Genomic DNA, 17,179 nt, shown 5'->3' with positions numbered 1-17,179 from the left:
CCTAAAACCACCTGGCATCCTACTACTGCTGTATGCAACATATTTGGGAAAACCCTGACCTAATCCAACTCTCCTCCTAGTTTACACATACGAAAATTAAGGCTCCCAAAGAGGAGAAGACTTGCCCACAATCTCACAGGGTGAGTGGCTTCAGCCAGATCTGGAATGCAACCAGAACTCTTTTTAAGCCATCGTTTCACTTTTGTGGGGGAAAACCTAAAGATGAAAGTTTTGAGGACACCAGTGGTGGAATTTCCGGCATACAGCAGGCACCAGCAACACCTGGGTGGAGAGGAAGTTAAGCTCAGCAGTCCCCAGACCTCACCTCCTCTCCTCCTTCTGAGTTCCTCCCGGCATTGCTGAGGGTCCTCAGAACTACAGCAAATAGAAATGCAGCCTGCTTGGCTCAGGGACCTGGGCAGAGGGATGTTCTGAGCCTGGAGAGAAGGAAATTCATGAAAGCTGAACTCTCTCTTCAGGGAAGTGCACATTTTTGCATTTAATTTGAGGGGGGAGTGTTGGTCTCCTTTTATTTTCTCACTTTTAAACAAATGCTTATATAGCATTTATTTTATTTGTTTTTTTAAAAGAATAAATGTATTCATTTTTGGCTGCGTTGGGTCTTCGTTGCAGTGCATGTGCTTCTCACTGCGGTGGCTTCTCTTGTTGCGGAGCACGGGCTCTAGGTGCGCGGGCTTCAGTAGTTGTGGCTCGCGGGCTCTAGAGCACAGGTTCAGTAGTTGTGGCGCACGGACTTAGCTGCTCTGCGGCATGTGGGATCTTCCTGGACCAGGGCTTGAACCCGTGTCCCCTGCATTGGCAGGCGTATTCTTAACCACTGCACCATCACGGAAGTCCCATTATATAGCATTTATATTCCAGGCACTTCACAAACATTGTCATTTAATCCTCATGACAAACCAATGAAGTAGATACTATTAAAATCTCCATTTTACAGATGAGGAAACTGAGGCACAGAGAGCTTAAGTAAATTACCCAAAATCTCCCTACTCGGCAGTGGTAAGATTTGAACCCAGGAAATGTGGTTTGACTATGACATAAGGATGTTTCAGTACATTTAATCATTTAATCCTGAAGACTACAATGCAAGGAAGGTATAATTAATCCCATTTTATAGATGCAGAAGCTGAGGCTCAAGGCTATTTGGCAGCTTTGTTGTAGACCCAACAGGCTCTTCACTTCTTTGCTATACTTGCTGGACCCTGTGCCGGAGATTCTTGGTCTAGGGTGGTGCTACTCCGTATGGTAGCCATTTGCCGCAGGTAGCTATTGACCATTTAAAAGTGTGTCTAGGGTGACTGAGGAACTGAATTTTTCATTTTTTTTAATTTTAATTTTAAAACAGGTAAAACATTTTCTCCATTAAACAAACCTTAATTGTTTTGATACTTTAACATTCTTTACCCACTGACAATTTTACTTTAACCACTGACAATTTCGCTTCCATGCTGATTTGTGTCCAAACTAAGCATAAAATATATGCCAGATTTTGAAGATATTAGTATGAAAAAAATTTAGGTTATCTCATTAACAATTTTTTACTATCTGTTGAAATTATAATATGCTATATATATTGGATTAAATAAACTATATTATTAAAATTAATTTCACCTGTTTCCTTTTATGCTTCTTTAATGCATAACTAGAAAATCTGAAACTACATATTTGGTTTTGTTATGTTCTATTGAAAAGTGCTGGTCTAGAGAATTGGGATTTGATACCCCTAACAGTGATAAGGTCCCCAAACCTGGGGTCCATGCCCAAGGTACAGTTCCAGTGACCATACCCACAAGTCTTGGAGGAGGCTTCTGGGTTGCAAAGATTGTGAAATGTCCCTGGACATTGTGGGCACTGGAGTCAGCTGCCCCAGTTTCAAATCTCAAATCTGCTTCATATACTAAGCTGGGTGGTCGTGGGTAAGCCCCTCACCTTGACTCATCTATAGAATAGAAGTGACATTGCCCTTTTCACAGTTCCTTAAGTGTCCCAGGGCCTTTGCACTTACTCTTTCCTCCGTCTTCTCTCACATCTTTGCACTCCTCACCCCTTCTCTTCCTTAAGATCTTAGTTTAAACATCAACTTCCTGATGAGCCTTACTGAAAATAGCCAGCCCTCAGTCATATCTGATAGAGAATAAATTTATGCTATTCAAGAAAATACATGACACATGACCTATTTTAAATGATCTTGGTTTATTGATTTTATTTTCCTGAGAATGGTCTGTCTCCCCACTGATTTATAAGATCCGTGAGGGCAGGGATTAGTCAGTCTTGTTACTGCTGAGTTCCCAGCACTTAGAACAGGGTCTGACACAGCATGAAACAAAGTTAGGAATGTATAAGCAAACGCAGCCACAGTCTGGCTTCAGAGAGGTGCTGGGAAAACAACATCCCAGCCTTTCCTTGTCCCCTACAGCTGTGGGAGGGTCCAGCTGAGTCTAGGTCCTGGTGTAGAAAATGAGTTCATTCATCCCTCCCAGGCATGGGAGTCTCCAGGGTTAAATGAGATCCCAGAACCCCTTGCTGTGCCCTGAAGGCTCTGAGACACAGGTGAGCTGGTCCCTGGAGTTCTGCAACCAAGGAAACAAAGGTGACTCCACCTGCCTCCCATCAACCTCTGCCTGGAGGAGTTATTTTTCGACACTGGTGAATTCAGACATCAAGGCCTTAAAGGGATTGGACCCACGGGGCTGCAGAGGGATGCTTCACCAAACAGTGAGTGGCACCTGGGCTTCCCACACCTGGGGTGCAAGTCCTGTTACGGGTGCCGTCCCTCTCTGAGCCTCCACTGTCTCCACTCTGTTTACTGAGCATCTACCATGTGCCACGCATTCTAAGCATTTAACATTTGTTAACTTATTTAATCCATTTCCTGAGGTAGCACAGTGGGTCTGGGCACAGTGGGTCTGGGCACACTTAGGCAGACCGGTTCCAGGGGACTTGCTCTTAACTACCAGGCTGCACTGCCTCTATTAAATGAGTGCTGTGAAGCCCACCAGAGCCCAGGCCTCCCCAGGGCACCACAGTGGTTCTGTTGAGCCCAGAGTCAGCTCCTAAGTCCGCGGTCTTTGCAAAGCTCCTGGGTTGCTTTCCCATAGCTGGGCCTCAGGCTGCCCCTTAGCAGAATGCGGGAGAATGGAGTTTCCTGCCTGCCCAGGGTTCTCCTAAACGCTTAATAAAGCAATGGTGGGCAAGTGCTTTATTACCGCGGGGGGGGGGGGGCACCCAGAAAACTGTCACGGTTTGCTCTTTTTCTCCTCCGCCCCGTCCTGAGAAAGAAGGATGTTCTTCTATTTCACAGATGGGAAAACTGAGACTCAGAAAAGCAAAATGCTTTTTCCAAGGTGATAGGGAGAGCCAGCCACCGGCATCGCTTTGAATCTTCGAATACGGGGCGGGAGGGGTAGGCAGGAGGCGGGGGTGGAAACAAGACACCCCTAGAGGGCCGGGAGGGGTTCCGGGACCGCAAGCGGACCGCACGGAAGGGGTGGGGCGGGGCGCCCGCGGAGGTGACCCCGGGGGGCGGGGCTCAGGGGATGGTGCAATCCCGGGCCTGAGGGCATCAGGCAGTGGCTGATTAGCTCAGGTTTACATCACCCGCGTCGGAGCTGTAGCCCGGCGCTCGGCGTCCCCGAGATATTCGCAGCGGAAGCGGCGGCGGCTCCGCACGCGTCCGGCTGCTGGGGACCGAAGCCAGAGCCCGACCCGGAGCCGAGCTCAGCCACGACGGAGCAGCGCGGGCCACCCGCGGGTGCCTGGGGACTCTGAGCTTGGCCGGCACCAGGACTTCGTCGCGCGCGAGGGCAGGGTACCCAGCGGGGGCGTGAGGCTGCGGCCGGAGGGGCTGAGGGGCGGCCGGGAGCCTCGGGGCGGCTGGGGTTGTCGCGTGTCACACGTACACACACACACATACACACAACTTTTAAGGAAACCCACGGTCCGGGGAGCGACCTGGGCTGAGTGTTCCCGCCGGGCCCAGGTGACGCGGCCCCACAGGGCGTGGGGTCGCCGAGCGTGGCCGATCAGGCTGGCGGGAGGATGCGTACCCACCGGGCGTGGCAGCGTGTCCCGGGGGCGGAGGGTGTGTAGTGTCCGCATTTGTGTGAGTGTGGGGCGGGCAGGGGAGTTGTGTGGCTGGGTGCGGGGAGGTCTGTGGGGGTCACTGGGGGAGCCTGTCTACCTGTGGAATGTGTCCTTGCGGATCTGCTGGGGTCCGCGTAGGCCAGTGGGGTCCGGGTGGGGCTGTGTCTCCGGGGACCTTGCGAGCTATGCGGAGGGCTGAGTACCGGGCGGCAGGTGCGGGCCGTGCGGGGACGGCGGTGCCCGTGGTGGGCGGGGGGGGGGGGGGCGGCGCAGGGTCAAAGGCAGCCAGGACGTGGCGTGAGGGCATGGACCACGGGTGTGACGGGCCTGACGGCTACCGGTTTGCGAGCTGTAGGATGCGCGCGTATTCTGTTGTTGCCGACTGTGTGTGTTGTACCTGTTGATTCTGGGGTGTGGGGGCGAGGCCTCTTATCTCAGCCCAGGGGCCCAGCCTCCTTGCCTTTGCCCGCCCCTCCCAGGCCCCTCGCCGGCCCTCGGTTTCCGCTGAACCTTCTGCTCCGGGACCCCCGCCCCTCCGCCGCTTCCTCTCCCACGGCTTCCGATCCCGGCTGCCGAGGACGGGGCGAGGCCGCCCACTGCCTTCGCTGTGGGGGCGTGGGGGCGGGGTGGGCGTGGGGTCAGACTGAGCGTGTGGCCTTGTTGGTATCCGTCCTGCAGTCGTGAGTATGATAGTTGGGAGAGCTCTGTGCGTGTGCGTGCAAGCTTGCCGGTGGAGGGCGAGGTGTGTGTCTCTTAATAATGTGGGTGCCCCTCTCTGCCTTGTATGTGTGCCTTGGCTGGCTGGCTTGGACAGAGTGTGTTTTGAGGGGGCGTGTGTACACCCGTCTGCCCTGGGTTGTGTGAGTGTGTGTGTTTGGTATGACCCGCCCTTATTCCCCTGGGAGTGTCAGGGAACAGCAAGAGGTAGAAATTAGGGGCTGCCTCCATCCTACTGCAGAGATTTTAGTCTTGCCCTGTGGCATGCAAATTCCCTTGTTCACCTATAGACTCAGTTACCCCATCTGTCCAATGGAGCTCATCCCAGGCCCTACCAGGCTCTGAGCCCTGGATAGGGCAAAAGCAGCCTGGGGTGCCGATGTGGCCACGGGAAAGCCACTCCAGGGAGTCTCAGGCTTTGCAGGGCACGAAGCATCTACACAGACAGGGATCATCTTGCTCTACTCTCTGAATAGCCAGTGCAGTAAGGAGTGTCATCCTAACCTCATCCCTGCAGAAGTTTCTGAGACTCCCAAGGGTAGCACTTCAGCATCTTCAGCTGTGAGTAATAATGATAATAATAATAACAAACCAACAGTAGTGACCATTTCCTGACACCTACCCTGCAACAGGGCCATGTTAATTTATTTGTATTTTCATTTCATCATTACAAACATCTTATGGGGTTTGCATCCACTTTACAGATGAGGGAATGGAGGCTCAGGAATTTTGAAGAACTTGCCTAGGGCTCGCCAGCCAGGAAGGGTCTGAGCCAGGATGACATCCAGGGAATATCTGATTACGGTCACCCCCTAATGCATTCTTACCAAGATGGGATTATGGTCTTTCATTCGAGATGGGGGCTCCCTCCCTCCCAAGGCAGCCCATGCATTTGGGAGCCCATGCATTTGGCATGATTGGAGAGATGGGCTTCAGTCAGAGAACTGACTGAGTGATGTTTCCCCCTAATCCTGCCTAGGACTGTTGGGAAGGTCTTCACATGGCTGAAGTCTATCTCCCTCTCACACCTCATACCTGGGCCTCCTTGTTCCTCATCTGGAGCCTGGATGGGTGGGCAGACGGGTCCTGGAGAGAACCTTTCCTCCCTGACATGCCTTTGCACTCTCCTCCACCCACCACACACACGGTGACACAGCTGTACCCGGGGTGGGGGTGCGGGGTGCTTCCTCTGAAGTTGAATGAGTGAATCTTGGGGCTTTGAGAGACCTCCCCTCCCTGCCTCATTCTCACCTGATGGTAAAACTGAGCTGGCTGGTGGACTAACTCTGCATGTAAACAAAGTTCACATTTTAAAAAAGAAATACACCTCATCTGTTTTGAAATACTCAAGCACTAAGTGAATGTGGAATCTTTATTTTAAATTATTGAAATTGAAAATTCCCTTGCGTCCCTACCAAATCCCTTCCTCTTCTGGAGTCTCTCAGGAGGCCAGAAGCTACTGAATTTAGTCTGGGTCCTTCCAGACCTTTTCCTGTGCATTTACACACCTATATATACAAATATGCAGATACATCATATTACATGCTGGTGGGTTTTTTTACATAAATGAGATCATCTTGGGTACACTGTTCAGCAGCTAGCTTTGTTCACTTGACAATAAGTATATTCATTCCAGAACATCCATTCATATGTAAATTCAGTATACACTTCATTGATTCATCATCCTTCATCATCCCTACTCCCCCTCCCCCTCCTTGCATCCCTCCCTACCTTTCAGAGGTAATAGCTGCCTATACTACAGCACTCAACAGATACAGTGCAAAGTCTCTCTTCCTCCCTCTCACCAACCATCAAATCTACCTCTCCACTGTGCTTTTTTTTCACTTAACATTTCACTCTGGAGATCTTTCCAATTAGCACACAAAGAATTTCCTCAGTCTTTTATATGGCTACAACTGTTCCACATATAGAGAAATATAATGTATTTAACCAGTCTCCTAATGATGGGCATTTAATTGTTTCTATCACATGGGCTGTAGGGATAACCTTGTACTTGCATCATTGCATCAGTATGTAGAGAGTTCCTGGTCTTTTTCAGAGCTGTATAGTATTCCACTGTGTGGCTGTACCGTGATGTTTTAACCAGTCTTCTACTGCTGGACATCTGGGGGAATTTCCTGCTTTTTGCTGGTAGACGCAAGGCTCTGATTAGCAGCCTTTCACATATTTAATTTTTTGGTAGGCATTTAAATTGGAGGATAAATTCCCAGAAGTGGGACACCCAGCCAAGGGTATATGCATTTGTCCATTTAATGCATACCGCCAAGTCACCCTTCATAAAGCCTGTGCCAGTGTATCCTCCACCAGCAGACGAAAAGAGGGGACACCGAGCAGCCTCATTTTAGTGCTTTTCTCCCCTTCTTTCTAGATGCAAGCCACCTCTCTGGCTGTTCCTGAGGGTGCCCCCTCCAGGAAGAAGCGGTTGGAGTTGGATGATGACCTAGACACTGAGTGTCCCACCCAGAAACATGCTCGATGTGGGCCCGAGCCGCCCTCCTGCCAACTGCCCCTGAGCCCACCCCCTGCTCCAGTTCACACCCCTGCTGTGACCACTGCCTCCAGGCTTGGACCCTATGTTCTCCTGGAGCCTGAGGAGGGCAGCCGGACCTACCGCACCCTGCACTGCCCCACAGGCACGGAGTACATCTGCAAGGTACATGCCCCAGGGACCACTGTCCCCAAGCATCACAGGGGGCTGGGAAAGGATTGCCAGGGCTGAGGGACCCTTATATTAATTTAGTTCTGTTTTTGTTGGGGAAGCAACCAGTGAATCCCCAGCTCTCTGTCAAGCTCCAGGCTGGGCTGAAACCGAGAGGTAAACCAGATGGTCCCAGCCCTGGGGGAGTTCACAGCTTAGGCCCCATAGTATGATAAATGTTGCTGGGGTGGAGCTTAGGGGCCATGAGAGCACAGAGAAGCCTCTAGTGTATTCAAAGGCAGAGTCAGAAAAGGCTGAGTAGGAGTCAGCCAGGGAAAAGTGGGAGAAGGGAGTTCCAGGCAGGGGAAACAGAGGCCTACAGGATTGAGGGCAAGGCACTTCAGAGAATTAAAAGGACTTCATTGTGGCCGGAGTGGAGAGGGGGTGCAGACAGGGCCAGCAGATGAGAGCTTGCAGCCACTGGTTGTGAAAGCATTAGGAAGAAGCCCCCACTAGGCTGTGGGGAGCCATTTAAAGTATTTGCACAGGGTAAGATGAGATATGGTAGACATCAGAACTCCTGGGAACCTGGAGGTCATTGGGCCTACCAGTGGCCATTTTACAGATGGAAAGACTGAGGTCAAGAGGAGAAGGGCCATGCATGAAGCCACATGGCATCAAGCCTGGATCCTAGGGCACAGTCCAGGGTTCCTGACAGAAATCAGAGTTCTTGGCAGAATTCAGGCAACAGGCAGGGCCAAGTGACCCATACAGGACACTGCCAGGTCTCAGCTCACAAGGACAGAGATGAGAAAGCATAATCGTAGGTGTTTACTGTGCACCAGGTACTATGTTGATTGTCTAGTCTGCATCACTCCTCTAATCTTCACATAGTCTATGAGGTAGCTACTATTATTGGGCCCATTCTAGAGATAGAGGACAGGCTCTGAGGTTCAGAAAGCTGTGGTTACCTGCCACCTCACAAAGCCAAGAGGTGTCAGAGCTGAGATTGGGCCCAAGCAGGTTAAGCCCAGAGCCGTGGGCCTCATGCTAGGACAGGTGGTTCAGATACAGGCAGGGCAGGTTTGCTCTGGTGGGCAGGGGTAAGGAGGATAGGGAGACCCAGGTACACAGGGAGGGGTAGAAGGGGGCTGGGTCCCCTTGGGAAGGCACAGAGAGGCAGAGGGACTGAAGCCTCCATCCAACTGGGAGGAGCAGCAACGGTGGCTCCAGCTCCTGTTGATGGGGGTGCAGCGGGCAGGGCCAGATCTGGACATCACACTGGGCTCTGGGCTGCCTGATGCTGGTCCCCAGGGCTACCCCAGGTGCTCTAAGGAACCCCTGAACTCTGGGTCCCCTTCCTGCAGCACCACAGGTTTTTTTCTGTTCCCCTGGGGAGGGAGGTCCATGCTGAGAGGAACGACCATGGCAAGCTGGAGCCAGAAGCACCGTGCTTTCACATGGCCCTGGACATTTAGGAACATGTAAAGAAATCTTCTGGGATGTGCCTGTTCCTATGTCCAGCGTGAGCTGTGGGGGCCGACCTGCCGTTTCCACATTGCCTAGGCTTTTCTGGTCGGTGTGTAGAAAGATCTACATCCTGTCTTCCTAGATTATTGCCTTATTCATTAATTCAGCAAACTCTCAGTGAGCACTTGTACGTGCCGTGCACCATGCACCATGTACCATGCTGTGGCTCAAAAGTAGACCAAGCTCTGCCCCCACAGTTCGCGCTGGGGGTGAATGAGTAAAATATACATCAGGTGATCTTAACTGCTATGGAGAAAAACTAGGAGATGGGAGAGAAGGGAGTGGGGAGGGGAGGGGGTGAAGGTGATCTTAGCTGGGAAGTCCAGAAAGACCTCTTTGAGGAGGTGACTTTGAGCAGTGACTAGTGCACTGGGGGAGCCAGCCCTGTGGGTATCTAGAGGAGAACATTCAGGTGGCAGGAAAAGCAGGTGCAAATGCTCAGAGGCAGGGATGCGCTTGCCCTGACTTTTAAAAACGTCTCCGTTTTTGGATTATTGCCTCCAAGCCACCCCAACTGTTTTGTTTTAACACATCTACTTACATTTTTTCATGGATTAAATATGTATATGCTTTAGTTATTTATTTTTACTTTCTGTGTGTCACAGACAAAATAACAAGCAAAGGGTTTAAAGGCAGATAAACCAAAGTGAGTAGACTGCTCTACCACTGATTAGCTGTGTGGCTTCCAAGTCACCTTCCTCTGAACATCCTTTCAGGAATATGGCAAGGTTTCCATCTAATGTCCATAAAGCCCCTAGCATCTTTCCCCACAACCTCCCCACTCTCACCACGGGCCCCACCCTCCTCCCCCACCCCATTCTAGCCATACTGATCTTTGGCTGGGTTTCTAGAGCAGCTCAGGTTCTTTCCTGCCTCAGGGCCTTTGCACTTCCTGTGCCTCCCACCTAGAAAGCTTATCCCTTGGGCACCTCAGTCATTCAGGTCACTTCCTCAGAGTCCCTTCCAGACTACACTTTCTAAAATAGGTGCCTCCTGCCAGAATGCTCTTTATTCCAGCATTCCTTTGCAATTCTTATCAGAATTTGTAAGCATTTAGTTTTTTTGGCCTGTTTACTGTCTCATGTATTGGACTATGGGCACCAGGAGGGCGGGGACCATGGCTGTCAGTCAAGTTAGCGCCCCAGTGGCTGGTACAGGTAGGCATTCAATGCCTGCTTGTGGAATAAAGGAAAGGGTGGGTGGGCAGTGAATCCTAGAGAATGGTAGCCATATTGATGATGAGGGGAAGGATGAGTTACTTCTGCATGATCTCCTCTTTTGGATGCCCTCTGTTTGCGGGGGTTATTTTTGTTCAGGTTACCTGTTATTTTAAATTATCTGAGGTTTAAGGCCATATGAGCTCGCAGCTAAGAGCCCGGATGATGGAGAACAGGGATTCAGTCTCAGCTCTGTCCCTTGCTGGCCGTGTGGCCCTCCGCTTGGTCAGGATTGAGTGACCTGCTGCTGAAGTGCTGGGGCACAAGGCCCAGCACACAGTAGTTGGCTGTGACTGGCTGCAAGGCCGACCTGGGCCCCACGGGGTCCCCACCCGTGTTCACACCATGCTCCCACAGGTGTACCCGGCCTGTGAGGCCCTGGCGGTGCTGGAGCCATACTTGCGGCTGCCCCACCACTGCCATGTGGCCCGGCCGGTGGAGGTCCTGACAGGCACGCGGCACCTCTACGCCTTCTTCCCACGGCCGCATGGGGACATGCACAGCCTGGTGCGTCGCCGGCGGCGCCTCCTGGAGCCCGAGGCCGCAGCTCTCTTCCGCCAGATGGCCACCATCCTGGCACACTGCCACCAGCACGGGCTGGTCCTGCGCGACCTCAAGCTGCAGCGCTTCATCTTTACTGACCCGGAGAGGTGAGCGTGGCCACGGATAAGGCCTTGACTGATGTTCTGGTCACAGTTAGATTGAGGTTATGCATTTTTGGCAAGAATACCACAGAAGCCATAGGGTCTTCTCAGCCCATCCTATCAGGAGATATGGGCTGCTGATACGGATTGCTGTGATGTTAACCTCAATCTTTGGTTAAGGTGGCTTCTACCAAGTTTCTCCACTGGAAGTTTCCTAATTTACCATTTATAATTAATAAATACCTTGGGGGCTTCCCTGGTGGCGCAGTGGTTGAGAGTCCGCCTGCCAATGCAGGGGACACTGGTTCGTGCCCCAGTCCGGGAAGATCCCACATGCCGCTGAGCGGCTGGGCCCGTGAGCCATGGCCACTGAGCCTGCACGTCCGGAGACTGTGCTCCACAACGGGAGAGGTCACAACAGTGAGAGGCCCGCGTACCGCCAAAAAAAAATTAAAATTAAAAAAAATAATAATAAATACCTTGGGCAATACCTTGTAATTAATCTGTACTATGAGGTTCTTTAGGGCTCTGCATGTAAATATCCTGTTTCTCCTTAAACTTTCACCCACTAATTTCAGCCACCATCCATTCTGCCTGTAGCAGTTATTCCTAGGATGTTTGCCTAAGGGTGGTTTTCTAATTCCTTTTACATTCTATACTAAAATGAACATGCTTTTAGTAAGAAGTAGAATGTAAATTTTATAATGATTTTTAAGCTAATACACAGCTTCAAATAATTTTGAGCTTAGGGTAAGTACAACACCCCCAGACCACCCAGAAGTGAGAAAAGTACTTTCTTCCCTTTTCAAGGCAATAGTTTGAGAAGCACCATCAGAAGAGAGATGGTGGAATCAAAGAAACCTGGGTTCAAATTCTGGTTCTACTTTTTAACTTGCAATTTGTCCTTGAGCAATGGCTTCACCTGACTGAAGCTTGACTTCTTTTTTTTTTTTTTTTTTTTTGCGGTACGCGGGCCTCTCACTGTTGTGGTCTCTCCCGTTGCGGAGCACAGGCTCCAGACGCGCAGGCTCAGCGGCCAGGCTCATGGGCCCAGTTGCTCCGCGGCATGTGGGATCTTCCTGGACCGGGGCACGAACCCGTGTCCCCTGCATCGGCAGGCGGACTCTCAATCACTGCGCCACCAGGGAAGCCCCGAACCTTGACTTCTTTATCTGAAAAATGGGCCAATAGTGCTAACACCTCAGCCCACCCCCTGTGCAGTGATTCACAGGACTAGTCAGCATTTTCAGACAGGCACCCAGGAAGTGGTGTCATGGGAACAAGATTAAAGCAGTGGTAATAGTATGCTTCCTATTAAAGTAGTCTAGAGTGCTCGGTGGGAGTTATTTATTTATTTATAATTAATTAATTTATTTATTTATGGCTGTGTTGGGTCTTCATTGCTGCACACGGGCTTTCTCTAGTTGTGGCTAGCGGGGGCTACTATTTGTTGCGGTGCGCGGGCTCCTCATTGTGGTGGCTTCTCTTGTTGCCAAGCACAGGCTCTAGGCACGTGGGCTTCAGTAGTTGTGGCACGCAGTCTCAGTAGTTATGGCACACGGGCTTAGTTGCTCTTCAGCATGTGGGATCGTCCCAGACCAGGGCTCGAACCCATGTCCCCTGCAGTGGCAGGCAGATTCTTAACCACGGTGCCACCAGGGAAGCGCCGTGGGAGTTATTTAAAGCAGAAGTTGCAAATGGGGGTCTACACACTCTTTTTTTTTGCCCCACATTCCTGTTCGTTTGTGTTTTTAATTAAAATTGGTTGCGGGAATCCGCGGGTGGTCCAGTGGTTGGGACTCTAGGCTTCCACTGCGGGGGCTCCAAGTTTGATCCCTGGTCAGGGAACTGGAATCCCACAGGCCACGCGGCATGGCCAAAAAATTTTAAAAAAAAAGGGACTTTCCTGGTGGTCCAATGGTTATCCACGCTCCCAATGCAGGGGCCCCCCGTTCGATCCCTGGTCAGGGAACTAAGATCCTACATACCTCAACTAAGCCCGCGTGCCGCAACTACTGAGCCTGCACCACAACTAGAGAGCCCGTGCACCACAATAAAGACCCAGTGCAGCCAAAATTAATTAATTAAAAAAATAAATAAAATTGGTTGCTAACTTTTTAAAAGCTGGGATTTTTTTCATTAAACTATGATCTCTGACTTCTCTTGTGGAAAAGGGGACCATGGAGCCACCTGGGAACTACATAAGCAGCTCATAGCGCTGGCTCTGGGCCGGAGAGAGCTTCAGTCCCAGCCCTGCTTCCCGTGGCTGCAAAATGGCCTCTTCCTCATCGGTTGTATGAGGGTGAAATGACATACACCAGGTAGAAGCTCAGCCCAGGGTCAGGTTCGCAGTGGACACTCCAAATACTGACTGTAATGTTGTTAGTGGTGCCCTTTTTAGGCAGGGTTTGTGCTGAGATAGTTGGCACAGTCCCCACTTCCTACTTCTAATTTTGTTACCTGCCTAGACCCTAAGTTTGCATCTAGCTTAATAGAGGCTTAATGCCCTCAGCCACCTCACGCACCTCCCCACACCGGGCCCCCGCCCCACAGACTGTTGGGAAATGTGTTCCTCCTAGAGTCCTAGTTCAAATTTAATTGCTCTGTGACCTTAAGACATGACTTAATCTCTCTGAGCCTAGACTTCCTCATGTGTAATACGGCATTAATCAATCATCCAGCCTCACAGGACTGGCTCATGTCTGGCAAATGCCAGCAGGCACTTGGGAAATGGATGCCATTAAGTGTGACAGTGTGGGGTGGTGGCGTGGGGGTCCCACTATCTGACCCCCTGTCTCTCCCCCTGCACAGGACAAAGCTGGTGCTGGAGAACCTGGAGGACGCCTGTGTGCTGACCGGGCCTGACGACTCCTTGTGGGACAAGCACGCGTGCCCAGCCTATGTGGGCCCCGAGATCCTCAGTTCCCAGCCATCCTACTCCGGCAAGGCGGCAGACGTCTGGAGCCTGGGCGTGGCCCTCTTCACCATGCTGGCTGGCCATTACCCCTTCCAGGACTCAGAGCCTGCTCTGCTCTTCGGCAAGATCCGCCGTGGGGCCTTCGCCCTGCCCGAGGGCCTCTCGGCCCCGGCCCGCTGCCTGGTCCGCTGCCTCCTCCGAAGGGAGCCAGCTGAGCGGCTCACGGCCTCAGGCATCCTGCTGCACCCTTGGCTGCGGGAGAATGTGGTCCCTACACACCCCTCGCGATCCAGCGTCTGCGAGGCTGACCAGGTGGTCCCAGAAGGGCTGGGGCTGGAGGAGGCGGAGGAGGAGGGAGAGAGAGATGTGTGTCTCTACGGCTAACGCGACCCTACTGGACTCTCAGCCCCAGAGCCAGTTGAGGCTGGGGTATCTCTAAGCTCTCTCCTGCCTCTTTGAACTGAGCCGAACCTTAAGTGCCTTCTGGGAGGGAGAGAGGAGGAGGTGTGTGTGGAGCGTGCTGGACGCACACACCTGTGCACATGAGCTCGTGCCTCACCGAGTCCTCGGGAGCTCACTGTGCCAAGTGCCACTCCCAGTGCTGGGAACACAGCAGTGAACGACAGAGACAAAACTCCTGCTCACAGAGTTGACAACACTTTCCAGGCCCACTGGGCAGTGTCTACACTGAGCACCCACAGTGCAGGTATCGGCATCCACTCATGCTGATGCCCAGGTACCTCTGACATGGGACAGTCCCTTACACAAACAACCGAGCTGCCTTTGTATCTTGCACCTTTTCAGAGAAAGGGAAGCATCCCTGTGCCAAAGGCTCCAGGCCCCTCCCCTGTAACTCAGGACTCTAGAGCCCAGACCATGCTGGGAATTGTGCCCCCAGCAGCTCTGTCCTCTTGGTCAAGGGCTTCTCCATCCAGGCCTGAGCCAAGGATTTGGGCTGGAAGATCAAGAGTGCAAATGGTGAGGCTGGTCTTCATCTAACTCAAAGAGTAGTTTGGAGTGAAGGGCCAGGCCTGTCCACCTCAGTGGCCCCTGACCTGAGCACCAGAGTTGGGGGCCGGGATCAGGCAGGTTCTGTCCCCTGACCTCCTGAAAAGTCCCAAGCTCTGTTCTGGGGACACTTGGGGTCCAGGACCCTATGTCAACACTGTGGGATTTGGATGCCATGAGTATATGTTTTTATCTTGTGCCTAATAAAGGAATTATGAAGTACTGTCATTTCTCCTGGTTATTTCATCCATCTTCTCCTCCCCATCTCTTATGAGTTTTGTCTGCCTCCAAACCAGCCCCAGGGTGAAAGGCCAGAGGCCTTGTGTGTCAATCTCAGCTTGAGTGGTTCATGAGAACAGAAGACCCAGTAGGTCTTCCCTCATTCCCTCTGTTCCTTCTGGATGTCTTGGTGTCTCAGGATACTTTTTGGCTGCATGTAACTGAAACCGTGAGTTAAAGTGGCTTTGAAAAGAAGAAAACGTATTTCACACAAAGCAAGAGGTCGACAGGCGGGGAATGGGCTTCACGCTGGTTGATTCGGCTCTCAGAGCTGTTAGCAAGGACCTGGCTCCCTAGGCTCATTCTGTCTCTTTGCTCTGTTGTCCCAGGTAACTGCTCGTACAATGGCTATGGCAGCCCCAGGTGTCACATAAGAGAGACCCATGACCAGAGGAAGAAGGAGGGTGGCGTGGTAGTACTTGAGAACTCAGTACTCTGGAGTCAGGTTACCTGGAATTAAATCCTGGCCCCAACACTCACTAGCTGTTTGACCCTCAGCAAGTTTCTGAATCACTCTATACCTCAGATTCTTAATCTGTAAAATGAGGGATAATAATACCTAACTCAGGAGAATCAAATGGGTTATTTTAGCTAAAACACTTCGAATAAACAGTGGCTGGCATAACAAGTCCTCAGTCAGAGTTAGTTGTTCTCTCTCTAGCTTTTCCATGGGATGGGGAAGTCTTTCCCAGGAGCACTCCTAACAGACGTTTTGGCCAGAACTGGGCCACTGTGACCTCCTGGCCAATCACCAGCAAGGGAAATGCAGTTATGTTAATTAATCATGCCAGTTCTCCAGCTGTAGGTGGGAGCAGCCTCCCTGAGGCTCACGCTATGTGTGGGGGGTTGGGAGGGTGGGGTAGTGATAAATGAACAAAATCAAATTCTGAGAAGGAGGAGGTAGCGGGAGAAAGCACGAGGAAGAGAACTGTGGTAGCTCAGCCAATAGCCTGCTAACCGCAGACAGGTGAAGGAAGCTATCCTAGATCCTCCAGCCACCAGTTGACCCCCCAGCTGACTACAAATGCAGAGTTCAGTCAGGCTGACCCAGACCAGAAGAATTCCCCAACTGACCCACAGGATCATGGGCTAAATAAAATGATCATCGTTTTAAGCCATTAAGTTTTAGGATGTTTTGTTACACAGCAAATGCTAACTAATATAGACAGGGACAAGTCAGCCTCCTCTCTGTGCACCCAGCATCACCCAGAACAGGGCCTAGCTCTGTCTAGGGTCTCATGGAGCAGTCCCCAACTTTCACCCTTCCCCCAAGCCCTCCCATAGATCCTGCCCCAGCTCCCTCACAAGCTGTGTTCTCCCTGGTGCCTGTGGAACAAGGGCAAGGGGGGACAGCTTATAGAAAACGGGGGCTGCCAAGTGGCAGGTCTTTATCTACATTACACGGAGAGACTCATCCAAGCCTCACGACAACTCTATGAGGCAGATGCTCTTGTCATTTCACAGATAAGAAAAATGAGGTTTACTATTTATTTATTTTGGCCACACCACGTGGCTTGCGGGGTCTTAGTTCCCCGACCAGGGATTGAACCCAGGCCCATGGCAGTGAAAGCATGGAGTCCTGACCACTGGACAGCCACTGAAAAATGAGGTTTAGAGAGAGCAAAAGATTCATCCAAAACCACACAACAGAGAGAACAACTCACCTGGTTTTGCCTTGAAGCAGGAACTCTTGCCAAGGCCACGCTGAGGCAGCCACGAGAAAACTGTCACATAAAAATGCAAATCAAAATAAAAAATACACATCCACTCTCACCAAGCAATACAATGCGCATAACCACACCCCCGACTGCAATTAGTGGGGACTTTCATGTTCTCTTTGTATTCACTGAATGATCACTGTATAAGAGTTTTACAATATCAAAGGTAATACATATATATTACTTTATATATTACAGGGAGAGAGGGACTGTTAGAAATTTAACTGGGGATTTTACATGCAATTGGGAGCTCAACACAAAATATCACACTGTGGCCTGCCCGATTATTCATTCACCTAGCAATTCAACAACTATTCCTAATGCCAACCAACGGTAGAGCAGGTCCCGTGCAAGACGGATGCAACGTGGTCCCTGCCCTCATGGAC

General features: G+C 51.3%; 1 protein-coding gene across 2 annotated transcripts; it reads left to right on the top strand.

Annotated features, from left to right (window-relative positions):
• Nucleotides 1-3,568: 3,568 nt before the first annotated feature.
• Nucleotides 3,569-14,992, top strand: TRIB3 (tribbles pseudokinase 3). Of its 2 annotated transcripts, none has more exons than XM_030830985.2 (4): nucleotides 3,569-3,829; nucleotides 7,211-7,495; nucleotides 10,585-10,877; nucleotides 13,683-14,992. In XM_030830985.2, the coding sequence occupies exons 2-4, from the start codon at nucleotides 7,211-7,213 to the stop codon at nucleotides 14,170-14,172; spliced, it is 1,068 nt and encodes a 355-aa protein (XP_030686845.2). In that variant the 5' UTR covers nucleotides 3,569-3,829; the 3' UTR covers nucleotides 14,173-14,992. The 2 variants fall into 2 exon arrangements, with proteins under 2 accessions (XP_030686845.2, XP_060140636.1); XM_060284653.1 differs by lacking the exon at nucleotides 3,569-3,829 and adding an exon at nucleotides 4,381-5,382.
• The last annotated feature ends 2,187 nt before the right edge of the window (nucleotides 14,993-17,179 follow it).

The sequence above is a fragment of the Globicephala melas genome, chromosome 15 (genome assembly GCF_963455315.2).
Source record: "Globicephala melas chromosome 15, mGloMel1.2, whole genome shotgun sequence".
NCBI classification, from domain to species: Eukaryota; Metazoa; Chordata; class Mammalia; order Artiodactyla; family Delphinidae; genus Globicephala; species Globicephala melas.
Note: the sequence above shows the minus strand (reverse complement) of the source record. Positions and strands in the feature narration are given on the sequence as shown.

Excerpts from the sequence above, each read along its gene's own strand:
- TRIB3 (XM_030830985.2), top strand. The coding sequence starts at position 7,211 with ATGCAAGCCACCTCTCTGGCTGTTCCTGAGGGTGCCCCCTCCAGGAAG. Across the intron at positions 7,496-10,584 it reads GCACGGAGTACATCTGCAAG|GTGTACCCGGCCTGTGAGGC; the intron begins GTACATGCCCCA and ends ATGCTCCCACAG. Across the intron at positions 10,878-13,682 it reads ATCTTTACTGACCCGGAGAG|GACAAAGCTGGTGCTGGAGA; the intron begins GTGAGCGTGGCC and ends CCCCCTGCACAG.